General features: G+C 38.1%; 1 protein-coding gene across 1 annotated transcript in view; it reads left to right on the forward strand.

Annotated features, from left to right (window-relative positions):
• The window catches only part of nrxn2b (neurexin 2b), a 128,580-nt gene that overhangs the window by 86,271 nt on the left and 27,806 nt on the right, over positions 1-14,503 (forward strand). The window contains exon 4 of the mRNA XM_016475683.1: positions 13,838-14,009. Coding sequence (XP_016331169.1) covers positions 13,838-14,009 — 172 coding nt within the window. The remainder of the gene's footprint in view (positions 1-13,837; positions 14,010-14,503) is intronic.

Genomic DNA, 14,503 nt, shown 5'->3' on the forward strand with positions numbered 1-14,503 from the left:
TACAGTGTGTGATGCATGGTTTGCGAGTGGTAGTGATAGTAGGGATCTGGAAACACATAGTAAGAATTGGTTATAAAAACTGAAAACAGAAGGGGAACAAGTAGTAGGAAAGAGAATGATTCTAAAGCGATACTTATGTGCCTTGCTCGGTGGAGTCGAACAGTAGAGTCAGTGGTCTTTACACTCTTCGGTCTTCGCACGAGTGCTGCCGCGGTATACTAATCTTTTTATATTCGTCTAACAAAACTCAAATTGAATTCAGCTGGACACACTTTCCTGTTTATCACAACAAATATTTCAATTCTCTGTGTGTATGTGCTGTACATGTGGAAGAATTGACAATAAAGCAGACTTTGACTTGACTTTGACACACACACACACACTCACACTCACTCTCACACACACACACACACACGCGCGACACGAACCTTTTGCTAACGTTCCTGTTAAGTTTTTTTCTGAATGTTCCGTTTCCGTTCCGAATGTTCTAAATGTTCCGTTTTTAAAATGTTGAAGAAACGTTTTTTCTTTGTTATACAGACGTTACGGGAACATGCCATTTGATCATTTTGCGAACATTATGGGAACGGAATTTTCAAATGAAAATTAAAGAAAATTTTAGTCCTAGGTGTGTCAATATTCTTAGAATGACGTAATTTTACTCTTATTCCTAGACACTAGAATAAGAGTGATTCATAAAGGTCCCTAAGTGTTAAGACTTGGTCTCAGCTCCTAAATTATTTAAGAGAGCTGAAGAGGTCTCCTAACCTAGCTAGGAGTAACAAGATGGCAGCAAAGAGGAGACGACACACACTTTCCAGTGAAGACATGACATAGTGGAGTTATATGATGATATGGAGTTGATAAAACGATACAAAATTGATAGTCAAGATCTTTTTTTTTTTTTAACTGACAAAGTAAGAAATTTAATAACCTCTTCCACTCAACAAGTCAATGCTCTAACTGCAGAAATGAAAGTAGTAATTACATTTTTTTTGGCTGGAAAATTGGAAACATGCAGCAATGCAGCGGTGATGACACAGTAAGCAGGGTCGTACATATTGTGGCACTAACCCCACCAAACACAGCAGTGGCCAAAAGTGATGTGTGGATTTTTATTTTTTATGACCCCACATTTCACTTAAATCATTCAAATACAAAGGACAAAAAAACACTGACCAGTGTTGCCAACTGCTTTCAATTGAAAGTAGCTAAAACTGGTCACTTAATGTTGCTAATGACCTCATAAAGGCGAGTTCACTGATCTATAATTATATTTATATACTGTAGATCAGTGAACTTGCCTTCATGACATCATGGGAGAGTCTCGGAATGTAGATAAGGTTTGTCCAAGAAATTGATTTTGTTGCTAGGCTTTTGAAAAAAAAAGTCTCTAAAGGGATGAGGAAGTCACTAAATCTAGTGACAAAATCACTAAATTGGCAACACTGGCACACTGACTACAACATACGTTATTTACATTTCATTGGTCCTCTTGTTTTTGCATGTGTTCATAATTTCTTTGTATGACAGCATGGCCAAAAATTATGAACCGCACAATTTGGCATGTTTCATTGCATTATTATCACAAATATAACAACTGACTAAGCAACTATGCAATATGCATACAAAATCTTGCACTTTTTTTTGTTTGTTTTTTTAATTAAGGGTGAAGATGTCAAATTTCCTAGGCCGGACATGACTTTTGGCCATTACCATTTGGCAATTTGTTGACTTTCCAACTGACCGCCAAACCATGCTGCAAAAACAAGCCACTTTTAAGAGGATTGTGGGCTTTCCTGGAGTCATTGGTGGAACTCATGTTCACATCATTGCTCCAACTGTAAACGAGGAGACATACCAATGGAAAACAAAGCATCAGTAATAATTTGTGATAATTTTGCACATTGCAAAGCATTTAAAAAATACATTTAAATGTTACAATATTTCAGTGTCTTAATGAAATGATTTTATTGTAGTTACATTAAATGATTGGTGTTGTGCTGCTGTGACTTCACGAGCAGGCTCACTATTGGCTGATTCAGAGGTCGAGTGTTGACATCATTGTAGTCCTTAGGTCACAACACTTAAGTGTCACCTCAGTCAACACTTAAGAATCAGTCTTTAGACTTTACTGAAAGTTGCTTTTAGTTCCTTTATAAAAGTCTCCTCTTAGAAAAGTCCTACTTTTTATTAAGAATTTTTTGACACTTAAGTCAAAGCTTAAGACTATTCTTAAGAGCATTTCTGAGAAGTTTTATACATACAGGCCCTGGTCTCTGTATGGATTCAGAACACTGATGGCTCATTTCTGGTTGAATGTGTCGGTTGCTTTGGCAGCAGTTCCTCGAGCATTTGCATTATTTATTTTCTGTTCAGTGCTCTGTCAGTTTGCTGTCAGCACTGCAGTGTGTTTGTTGCACTCTCGGTGGCAGTAAACATTTGTTTGCATGAACATCCATCTTGGCATGATCCAGATGATGCAGCGTTTCATTGTGTAAAAACGAATGCACATTTACAGTGATGCACTTACAGTCTATCAGGTGTCCAGGACCACAAAAGAACAAAGAATACTGATTTTTATTTTATTTTATAGTTTTATGTTTTTATTTTATTTTACCTTTTTTTATGTTATTTTAATTTTATTAATTTTTTTATTATTTTTCAAAAATATATAATTATCTCACCTAAATGTCTGATTATGCAATGCATTTTTGTTTTTATAATGAGACGATTGTTGCACAATAGCTTACACACATCACTAGCCTGATTTCGCGAGCTGTGTGTGAGGTGGCCTTAAGCCCAAAGTGTACCTCGGTTGTTTGCATTCTGTGACGGTCTGCACACTGTCCTCGTAACACAGTTTTCGTCATCAGAAGTGTCTGCTAACAACAGCGCAGGCGCGCCAATGTCTGTACTCTTCTTGTTGCCGTGCAATCGGATAATGGCACCTTCTGTAATAGCTCCACGACCATTTTCTTCGTTTTGTCATCATGATTTAAAACTTCCTCCACCATGTCAGTTGCACAGCTTTTAATTAATTCGGCATCCGTGAATGGCTTTTTGGCCTTTGCCAGGTTCCAAGCCACACGTAAGGATGCTGCGGAGGCATTCTCCTGTATGGATGTGGTTCTGTGAATAACAGCAACTGATTGCTTGTATGCTGCCACCAATTGTGTTACCTTCTGTTTGCGGCTCTCAGTATGTTCTGGATAATTGCAATTAAAATTGCTGTGCAATGCACTGAAATGGCGTTTCATGTTATCAGCCTTACAGACTGCCACAGTCTGCATCCATAACAAACACGTTGGCTTTGCGTTGTGGTGATCAGGCAAAATAAAACAAAATTGTTCAGTCCATTCGCATTTGAATCGCCTATTTTCTGTGTCAACCTTTCTTTTCTTCACACTCGCCATGTTTTCACTGTCAGACTAAGCTGTCAGTGATGCTGTGTTTGAATTTTCGCGCCAGTGACATGCTTACTTCTGACATTACTTTGACAGCACTATTTGAAATTAGCGCGGGCCAAATATTTTTCTCTTGCGGGCCACCTATTGAGGAACCCTGACGTATGAGGTCGGCTTTGCGCATGCGCCGCTCAGAAGTGACGAATGCCGAAGCACAGGGGAGAGATAAAAAAAAAAACAATGGTCACTGATTAGAAGTACAAAACGAGGATGAGACAATGATAGAGCTTGGAATAGCCAGGACAATTTTTAATATAACTCTGACTGGATTCGTCTGAAAGAAGAAATTCATATACACCTAGGATGCCTCGGGGCTGAGTAAAACACAGCCTAATTTTCATTTTTGGGTGAACTAACCCTTTAAAGCTAGGGTAGGCGATTTCTGAAAGGCTAGCGATAGCAAGCTAGCTTTGAAAGCAATTAAGAGCATTTCTGAGAAGTTTTATACATACAGGCCCTGGTCTCTGTATGGATTCAGAACACTGATGGCTCATTTCTGGTTGAATGTGTCGGTTGCTTTGGCAGCAGTTCCTCGAGCATTTGCATTATTTATTTTCTGTTCAGTGCTCTGTCAGTTTGCTGTCAGCACTGCAGTGTGTTTGTTGCACTCTCGGTGGCAGTAAACATTTGTTTGCATGAACATCCATCTTGGCATGATCCAGATGATGCAGCGTTTCATTGTGTAAAAACGAATGCACATTTACAGTGATGCACTTACAGTCTATCAGGTGTCCAGGACCACAAAAGAACAAAGAATACTGATTTTTATTTTATTTTATAGTTTTATGTTTTTATTTTATTTTACCTTTTTTTATGTTATTTTAATTTTATTAATTTTTTTATTATTTTTCAAAAATATATAATTATCTCACCTAAATGTCTGATTATGCAATGCATTTTTGTTTTTATAATGAGACGATTGTTGCACAATAGCTTACACACATCACTAGCCTGATTTCGCGAGCTGTGTGTGAGGTGGCCTTAAGCCCAAAGTGTACCTCGGTTGTTTGCATTCTGTGACGGTCTGCACACTGTCCTCGTAACACAGTTTTCGTCATCAGAAGTGTCTGCTAACAACAGCGCAGGCGCGCCAATGTCTGTACTCTTCTTGTTGCCGTGCAATCGGATAATGGCACCTTCTGTAATAGCTCCACGACCATTTTCTTCGTTTTGTCATCATGATTTAAAACTTCCTCCACCATGTCAGTTGCACAGCTTTTAATTAATTCGGCATCCGTGAATGGCTTTTTGGCCTTTGCCAGGTTCCAAGCCACACGTAAGGATGCTGCGGAGGCATTCTCCTGTATGGATGTGGTTCTGTGAATAACAGCAACTGATTGCTTGTATGCTGCCACCAATTGTGTTACCTTCTGTTTGCGGCTCTCAGTATGTTCTGGATAATTGCAATTAAAATTGCTGTGCAATGCACTGAAATGGCGTTTCATGTTATCAGCCTTACAGACTGCCACAGTCTGCATCCATAACAAACACGTTGGCTTTGCGTTGTGGTGATCAGGCAAAATAAAACAAAATTGTTCAGTCCATTCGCATTTGAATCGCCTATTTTCTGTGTCAACCTTTCTTTTCTTCACACTCGCCATGTTTTCACTGTCAGACTAAGCTGTCAGTGATGCTGTGTTTGAATTTTCGCGCCAGTGACATGCTTACTTCTGACATTACTTTGACAGCACTATTTGAAATTAGCGCGGGCCAAATATTTTTCTCTTGCGGGCCACCTATTGAGGAACCCTGACGTATGAGGTCGGCTTTGCGCATGCGCCGCTCAGAAGTGACGAATGCCGAAGCACAGGGGAGAGATAAAAAAAAAAACAATGGTCACTGATTAGAAGTACAAAACGAGGATGAGACAATGATAGAGCTTGGAATAGCCAGGACAATTTTTAATATAACTCTGACTGGATTCGTCTGAAAGAAGAAATTCATATACACCTAGGATGCCTCGGGGCTGCGTAAAACACAGCCTAATTTTCATTTTTGGGTGAACTAACCCTTTAAAGCTAGGGTAGGCGATTTCTGAAAGGCTAGCGATAGCAAGCTAGCTTTGAAAGCAAGATCCCACCCTCCCTGTGTAATCACACTGCAAAGCCACGCCTCCAAAACACGAACTCACTTTTGATTGGACGAACATTTTATGGTCCTATGGCTTCGACAGACGATATAAATACATTTAAATAAATGTAGACCACTTTAACTAATGAGTGCTATTGGGACGTGAAGAGACTTTCAACCAGCAAAACAAAAAATGTTTTTGAACCAAATCACCTACACTGCCTTTAAAAAGAAATGCAAATTCTGAACTTTAGTGACGATGCGACACTGCCTCGACTGTGCAAGTGACAATTCCTGGGTCAACTGTGCAGCTCGCTTATAGTCAGTGTTGGGGAGTAACTAGTTACATGTAATGGCGATACGTAATTTAATTACAAAATAAATGTAACTGTAATCAGTTACAGTTACTAAGAAAAAATGTATAATTCAATTACAGTTACTTATGAAAATGTTAACAATTACAAAGGGGATTACATTTGAATATTTACACACATCCACATACAGATTTAATTGATTTATTTCCCAAATTTCACTGACTACTCTGAGACATACGGCCCTATAATTTCCGCGATGCGGTTTAGCAGACAAATAATCATATTTTATAATAGGTTTAGGGGGAGCTGGGGCAGACAACAACACAACCCTTATGAAAATTAACATGATTTTACTATAAATCCAAAGACAATGGATACTATTGTCAAACCATGGTAAACACAAATTAACCATGGTTTTTGCTACACTAACCATAGTTTAACCATGGAATTTGTAGTAAAAGTTACATTACTTTTATAAAGTAATTGAAAAAGTTACACTACTATTACATTTTAAATAGGGTAACTTGTAATCTGTAACCTATTACATTTAGTAATAAATGTAGTAAGTAACCTTCCCAACACTGCTTATAGTGCAGACGCGATGTGCTGATTTGAAATGTTTGCGCATTTTGAGAAGGAAAGAGAGAGCGCGCGGTGATTTACTCACACTGTTTGTGAAATTATGTCTCACAGAAAGTTTTCAAATTACTTTGTAAGTTATTTAATGAAGAAATATTAATTGTACTAGAGCTGCACAATTCTGCATAAATTGAGAATCATGATTTTTTTTTTTCAGAGATCACGATTCTCCCACGATTCTGAACTAAACAAAATAATGTGTGTCAAAATATTAATTGTTGCAGTCTATTAAAAGTGTTTACTTAATTTGAATTAATTATTAAACATTTTAATGTATAATGTATTTAAAATATAATATATTTAATACACCAATTTTTAATATTAAAATTATGAAAAAGCGGTTTGAATGAATGATTCAATGACTCACTCATAAATACTTCACTTGTTTCATTACTGAATGAATCAGGGTTTGTTAATGAATCTCATGAATGAATGATTCAATGATAGATACATTTTTTAACAGTCACTTGATGCCACCTAGTGGAAGAATACAGTTGACACAAACGTTATTTGAAGTGTCAATTTCTTTTAAATGGTGACTTGCTCTATTTTGATCGCTAGACGTGTTTATATCTGAACTATAAACTTTCATCCCAGTATGTCTGTGATAGCATGAATGACTGTAAGACAGAAATAATACTGTGTAGTTGAAAACACTGTTTGTGAAGCTGTTTCTTATCCAAACATGTCTGCTTTCTGTGTCAGCGGCAGCGCGAATGCAGATTTAATAGACAGCGAATAGTTGGCATTTCAAGTTCAAGTTCAGTTTATTTATAAAGCACATTTAAAAACGGCCACAGGCTGACCAAAGTGCTGTACAAGTTAGAATAAAATAAAAAAATAAGTACACTAATAGCAGCAAAACAGTTAAAACAGAACACTCTTATAAAGTATACTAATAGCAGCAAAACAGTTAAAACAGAACACTCTTATAAAGTATACTAATAGCAGCAAAACAGTTAAAACAGAACACTCTTATAAAGTATACTAATAGCAGCAAAACAGTTAAAACAGAACACTCTTATAAACTAAAAGCAACAGAGAATAAATAAGTTTTGAGACATCACTTGAACTCAGACAAAGTGGAAGCCGATCTAATATAGAGTGGGAGCTTGTTCCACAGTGTCGGGCCGGCCACTTCAAAGGCTCGGTTACCCCTCGATTTTAACTAGATTTTGGGTATCTGAAGGAGGAGTTTATCTTTGGACCTAAGGCCTCTGGTGGGAAAGTAGGGGTGAAGTAGATTGGACAAATAAGAAGGTGCTAAATCATTTAATGATTTATATACCAGTAATACAATTTTAAACTCAATTCCAAAATTAATCGGAAACCAGTGAAGGGATCTCAGAAGGGGGGTAGCATGATCAAATTTCCTCTTTGCCTTCAGGAATCTCGCCGTAGCAAAACACTGTTTGTGAAGCTGTTTCTTATCCAAACATGTCTGCTTTCTGTGTCAGCGGCAGCGCGAATGCAGATTTAATAGACAGCGAATAGTTGGCATTTCAAGTTCAAGTTCAGTTTATTTATAAAGCACATTTAAAAACGGCCACAGGCTGACCAAAGTGCTGTACAAGTTAGAATAAAATAAAAAAATAAGTACACTAATAGCAGCAAAACAGTTAAAACAGAACACTCTTATAAAGTATACTAATAGCAGCAAAACAGTTAAAACAGAACACTCTTATAACCTAAAACAAATTTCCTATTTCCCTTCAGGAATCTCGCCGCAGCATTTTGAACGACCTGTAAGCATGCCGTTTGGGACTTAGATATACCAAAATACAGGGAATTGCAATAATCCAGGCGAGAGGTAAAAAGAGTGTGGATAGCAATCTCCAAAGAGCGCTTAGGAAGAAAGGATTTGATTTTCGATAGAGAACGAAGAAAGAAAAAGCTGGACCCAATGACCGCGCTAATCTGCTTGTCAATTTTGAGGCAACTATCTACCATCACACCTAGATTACGTACTTGGGGAGAGATAAATTGATTTAAAGATTCAAGGTCAAGGTGATTTCTTGCCCTGAGTTCTGAGGGGTCAAAAACAATTACTTCTGTTTTGTCTGAGTTCAGAAAAAGAAAATTCTTGGAAAGCCAAACTTTCACATCCTCAAGACATGCTGTTAGGTTGCCTAGAGCACTCTTATTTTTCCTAGACACAGGCATATAGATTTGCATATCATCGGCATAGCAATGAAATGAGACAATATGTTTCCTAAAAATGGAACCCAAAGGGAGAAGATTGAGAGAAAAAAGGTCAGGAGCTAAAACAGAGCCTTGAGGCACACCACAGGATAGATTGCAAAGAGAAGCAGAGAAACATCCTATTTTTACAGAGAAATGTCTATTGGTTAAAAAAAGATTTAAACCAACTTAAAACAGCCCCCCCTAGCCCAACGCAATACTCCAGCCGAGAGATAAGGATTGCATGATCGACGGTATCAAAAGCAGAAGACAGGTCTAACATTACTAAAATGGCAGAGTCCCCCTAATCTGTTGCCATATAAATATCATTAAGAACTCTTACAAGAGAGGTTTCTGTGCTGTGCAGTGATTTAAACCCCGACTGAAACTTCTCAAAAATATGATTGTCAGTCAGGAAGGTCTGGAGCTGTAAAAACACAATTTTTTCCAATATCTTGGAAATAAATGGCTATTTTGGTTCACTTGATGCCTCTATTTTGATGAAATAGAGGCATCAAGTGAGGGTTTCTTTATTACAGGTGTAACCGTGGCAATTTTCAAACTAGAAGGAACAGCTCCTTCAAGCAAAGATTTGTTAAATAGCGACACCAGCCCAGGGCCGACAGTGTCAAATATTTGTCTCAAATAGTAAGGATGTACAGTGTCATGCGAACTAAAGGAGGGTTTAAGTTTAAGCATTACTTCCTTTACAGAATGTAGGGAGACAGGATTGAAGGAAGCCCACAGGACAGGTGAAGTCATCTCTGTAGGTATTTCCTGATCGGAGACCAGAAACTGGGCCCTCAAACTTGAAGCTTTATTGCCAAAATAACTAGAGAAATCCTCACAAAGTGCCAAAGACGGGTAGTGAAGAGAATTTACAGGGGGCGTTAGAACGGAGTTGATAACAGAAAAAAGAGATTTTGGGGTGTGGTGATGTTTCTTAATCAGTTTAGAAAAATAGGAAGCCTTGGCTTTCTTAACAGCATTCTGATATGACGATAGGCAATTCTTTAAGATCTCATAAGAAATCTGTAATTTGTCTTTTTTCCACTTCCTTTCTGCTGTCCTGCAAGGAACGAATACTATGATCAACCCATGGCTCTGATTTAGATGTAGATTTTGGCTTAAAGAGCTTTAAAGGAGCTGTAAGGTTTAAAATATCTGTCCATGCAGTATTTAAAACGATAAAATGATTTTCAGCATCAGACAGGATTGAAAGAAGTCCACAGGACAGGTGAAGTCATCTCCTTATCGGAGACCAGAAACTGGGCCCTCAAACTTGAAGCTTTATTGCCAAATTAACTAGAGAAATCCTCACAAAGTGCCAAAGACGGGTAGTGAAGAGAATTTACAGGGGGGTTTAGAATGGAGTTGATAACAGAAAAAAGAGCTTTTGGGGTGTGGTGATGTTTTTCAATTAGTTTAGAAAAATAGGAAGCCTTGGCTTTCTTAACAGCATACTGATATGATGATAGGCAATTCTTTAAGATCTCATAAGAAATCTGTAATTTGTTCTTTTTCCACTTCCTTTCTGCTGTCCTGCAAGGAACGAATACTATGATCAACCCATGGCTCCTATTTAGATGTAGATTTTGGCTTAAAGAGCTTAAAAGGAGCTGTAAGGTTTAAAATATCTGTCCATGCAGTATTTAAAAAAATAAAATGATTTTCAGCATCAAGATCAGATAATAAAGACTCTAATGATAAAAGAGGGTTGACCTCATTATAGATCTTGACAAAATCCTCACAAAAATGAGACAAATATTCACGGGCTTGTGTACCGTTTATCGAGAGCATTCTGACGAGCTGCATCACTGTGTGGTATGGTGCGTGTGTATGTGCTGTACATGTGGAAGAATTGACAATAAAGCAAATATTCACTGACTTGACTACCATCAGAGGCAGGTTTAAGAGAAGGCAGTGGGAGGGACAATTTAAATAAAACAGGAAAATGATCAGAGATGACAGAATCAACGACTTCAACGTCAGTTACAGATAGACCATGTGACAAAATTAGGTCCAAAATGTGTCCATGAGTATGTGTAGGATGATTAACCCACTGCAGGGGCAACTACATGGACATTAATGTCACCTAAAATAAGGATGCGATCGTGTTTAATGATCAAATACCCTACAAACTCTGAAAACTCTACTATGAAGTCTTTTGATTAGATGTGGTGGCCAATAGATCAGAGCTAAGACCACAGGTTCAGACCAGTTCAGAAGTAAAATCTCAGCTTCAAAACTCGTGAAGGTGGCGGAAGATAACAGTCGGCATCGAGGTCTGAATGAATCTTTAGCAATGATAGCTAGCCTGCCGCCTCTGCCTGATGATCGCGGAGCATTGTAAAAGTGATAGTTGGCTGGAACAAGTTCAGAATATGGACTGAGGTCCCCTACCTTCACCCAGTTCTCGGTGATAAACAGAAAATCCAGGTCGTGAGCAGTGGTAAAATCGTTCAGGATGTGTCTTGTTCACCAGAGAGCGAGCGTTTATCAGCGCAATTTTTGGGAAGCGTAGAATGGTGCGCGAAGCAGATGCTTTGCTCAGAGGACAGAGGTTGGCAGTATTTGCGCCCTCACGGAGCGGCCGGATAATAATCCGAGAGTGGAGATATTCTGCTTGAGCCAAAGAGACAGGAGAAGCAGGAGCAGAGGCAGGGGGGTCCGTCGCAATTGACCTGAGGTTTTCGTTCCTGTCGTAGTACTGAGACTGCCCTTGTCAAGATTTCTAATGATTTATTGGTAGTGGCTGACTCAGGACTTTTATCTATCTTAATTCTTTTTTATCTAACTTCAGCGTTCGACAACATTTCCCATAAAATTATATTAGATTGCAGTCTATTGGAATTGTAGGTACTTCTCTGGCTTGGTTCACATCCTATCTTTCGGGTCATACTCAATTTGTTCAACTAGGTCAGTTTAAATCTAAGTCATCACATATTACTACAGGTGTCCCACAGGGTTCAGTTCTGGGCCCTTTATTATTTATCATATATCTACTGCCCCTTGGAAACATTATCAGGGAATACGGTATACATTTTCATTGTTACACCGATGACACCCAGCTGTCTTCAAAACCTACCTCTAAACTTCCTCCATCTTCTCTTTCTGTTTGTCTGAAGTTAAAGCTTGGTTTTCAAGCGATTGTCTTAAACTTAACAGTAGTAAAACAGAAATTCTTCTTGTTGGTACAAAAAATAATTTGTCGAATACCAGTGATTTTTCTATGTGTATCAATGGTCCTATAATCACTTCCTCAACACAGGTAAAGAGCTGAGAAGGGTTTGGCTGCAGCCTCGCACTTGCACTCTCAGACGTGCATTCTCAGGCTTGCATTCTCAGACACTTGCGCTTTTGTAATCGTTTAATCACCACCACAGTGTCTTGTCTCCATTGGCAACATGCAGGATTTGTGTCGATTGCAAGTGACGTCGCAGGTGTCAGAGAGTGCAAGTGGCGATTGCAAGTGACTTAGTTTCTTTTTTCTTGTCTTCACCACCTGGCTACTGTTGTAAAATGTTGAGAGACTCAAACAAAAAGTAATCAATAAATAGAAAAAAATTTAAAAAATAAAGCCTGCAAGTGACGTTGCTAGCGGAAGCGCAAGTGTCTGAGGATGCAAGCCTGAGAGTGCAAGTGCGAGGCTGCAGCCAGACCCTCTTGAAAGAGCTTGGGTGTTATCCTGGACAATACTCTGTCTTTTGAAGCACATATCAACAAGGTTACTTGGATGTCTTATTATCATATACGCAATATTAATTGCCTCCACCCAGCCCTCATAACAAGGAGCACTGCTATTATGGTCCATGCTCTTGTCACTTCACGAATTGACTTTTGTAATGCTCATTTTTTACGGTCTTCCTACTAAATTTTTGCACAAGTTATAGTTAGTGCAGAATAATTACACGAACTCCTACTATGGAACACATATCTCCTGTTCTTCAACAACTGCACTGGCTTCCTGTTAAACAGCGTTTTGAATTCAAAATTGTGCTTATTGTTTATAAGGCATTACATAACTTGGCTCCTTCTTACTTATCTGACTTACTCCTAACATACACTCCCTCTTGAACTCTTAGATCATTGTCTACATTATCTTTAGTTCTTCCTCGTACACGTCTGGTTTCCATGGGTAATCTGGCCTTTAGCTATGCTGCTCCTTATCAGTGGAATTTACTTCCACAAGATATTCATAACAGTGACTCTCTTTCCATTTTCATTTTTCCATCTTCGACTGGCTGAACTTCAGTGTGTCTGATAGAAATTAGTTTGATCTTTGCAGTGTCTCTGCAGCAGTGGTGGACTGTAACGGAGTAGTTTTACTTCGTTACTGTACTTAAGTACATTTTTCAAGTATCTGTACTTTACTGGAGTAGTTTTATTTTGAGTAACTTTTACTTTTACTTCACTAAATTCCAAAGCATAAGATCGTACTTTTTACTTCACTACATTTCATAAAACATATCGTTACTCCTTATAATATATCACGTGCTCCGAGACGCAGAAGCGGTGTCTGATTCAAGAACGAACTGATTCTTTTCAATTAACATTTTAAAATCGGTTCGCAAATCGCACCAAACGATTCATTGACGAAGTAGAATGAACCGATTGCAGCTGTTCTCGAGTCGACAACTCACTGATTCAAATGATTCAGAACATGGTAACTACAGTAATTATCAAAGTGGGAAGTGATGTCCTCTGGGGGCATTTGGCCAGGGGTGTTTTTACACCACAGACAAGGTTTGAGAAGAAAAAAATCATTATGAAAATATAATGATATTTTCCTTATTATATTCATTATTTCCTTATTGGTTATTTTGGTAAAATCCCAGGTATTTTGAGCAATAGGATTATAAAAAAATATATGCTAATATAAAATTAAATGATAAAAGTAGCCTATATAAAACTGTAAAATAAATATTCATCTATCAGTACTTTTTACTTAAGTACATAAAAAATCAAGTACTTTTGTACTTTCACTCGAGTAAAATTGAAAACTGAGCACTTTTACTGGAGTAATAGTTTATTATACGTATCTATACTTTTACTCAAGTACTTGATTTGTGTACTTCGTCCACCACTGCTCTGCAGTGAGAGTCAGTGATGAGTTCTGGCCACTGACCGCGTCTCTGTGTGTGTGTGTGTGTGTGTGTGTGTCAGGAGCGCGGGAGGGTCGGCGTGATCTTTAACGTGGGGACGGACGACATCGTCATCGAGGAGAGCGGCGTGATGGTCAGCGACGGGAAGTATCATGTGGTCAGATTCACACGGAGCGGCGGGAACTCCACACTACAGGTGGACAATCTGCCCGTGCTAGAGCGCTTCCCTTCAGGTGAGACACACACACATACTCGCATAACACACTCACACACGTGTGATCACGGTCATGACAGACAGACACGTGTCTCTCTGTCTCTCTCTGAGGAAGACGTTTTCTGTGCTAAATCACCATCTTAATCTGTGTTAGTGATTCAAGACGTCACACCAAACCTGTTTTGTTTATTGACACTTATTCCTGGTTAAATCAGATTTACCTGTCCAAAAGCTTTGATTCAGTGTGATTTTTTTTTTACTTGTATTTATTTATTTGTTTTTGTTTGTTTGTTTGTTTGTTTGTTTCCCACAACAGCAGTTTTGTTTTATTTTGTTGTTTTGTTGATTTTTTAAGTTGTATCTTATTTTTTATCATTTCTTTTTTTTATTTAATCATGATTGTTATTTATTTTTTTTTAATTGTTTTTTTTTCAATTATTTATTTTAATTGTTTTATTAATTTATTATTGTGTGTGTGTGTGTGTGTGTGTGTGTGAGTGAGTGTGTGAGTGA

The sequence above is a fragment of the Sinocyclocheilus anshuiensis genome, unplaced genomic scaffold (genome assembly GCF_001515605.1).
Source record: "Sinocyclocheilus anshuiensis isolate Anshui unplaced genomic scaffold, SAMN03320099.WGS_v1.1 scaffold1916, whole genome shotgun sequence".
NCBI lineage: Eukaryota > Metazoa > Chordata > Actinopteri > Cypriniformes > Cyprinidae > Sinocyclocheilus > Sinocyclocheilus anshuiensis.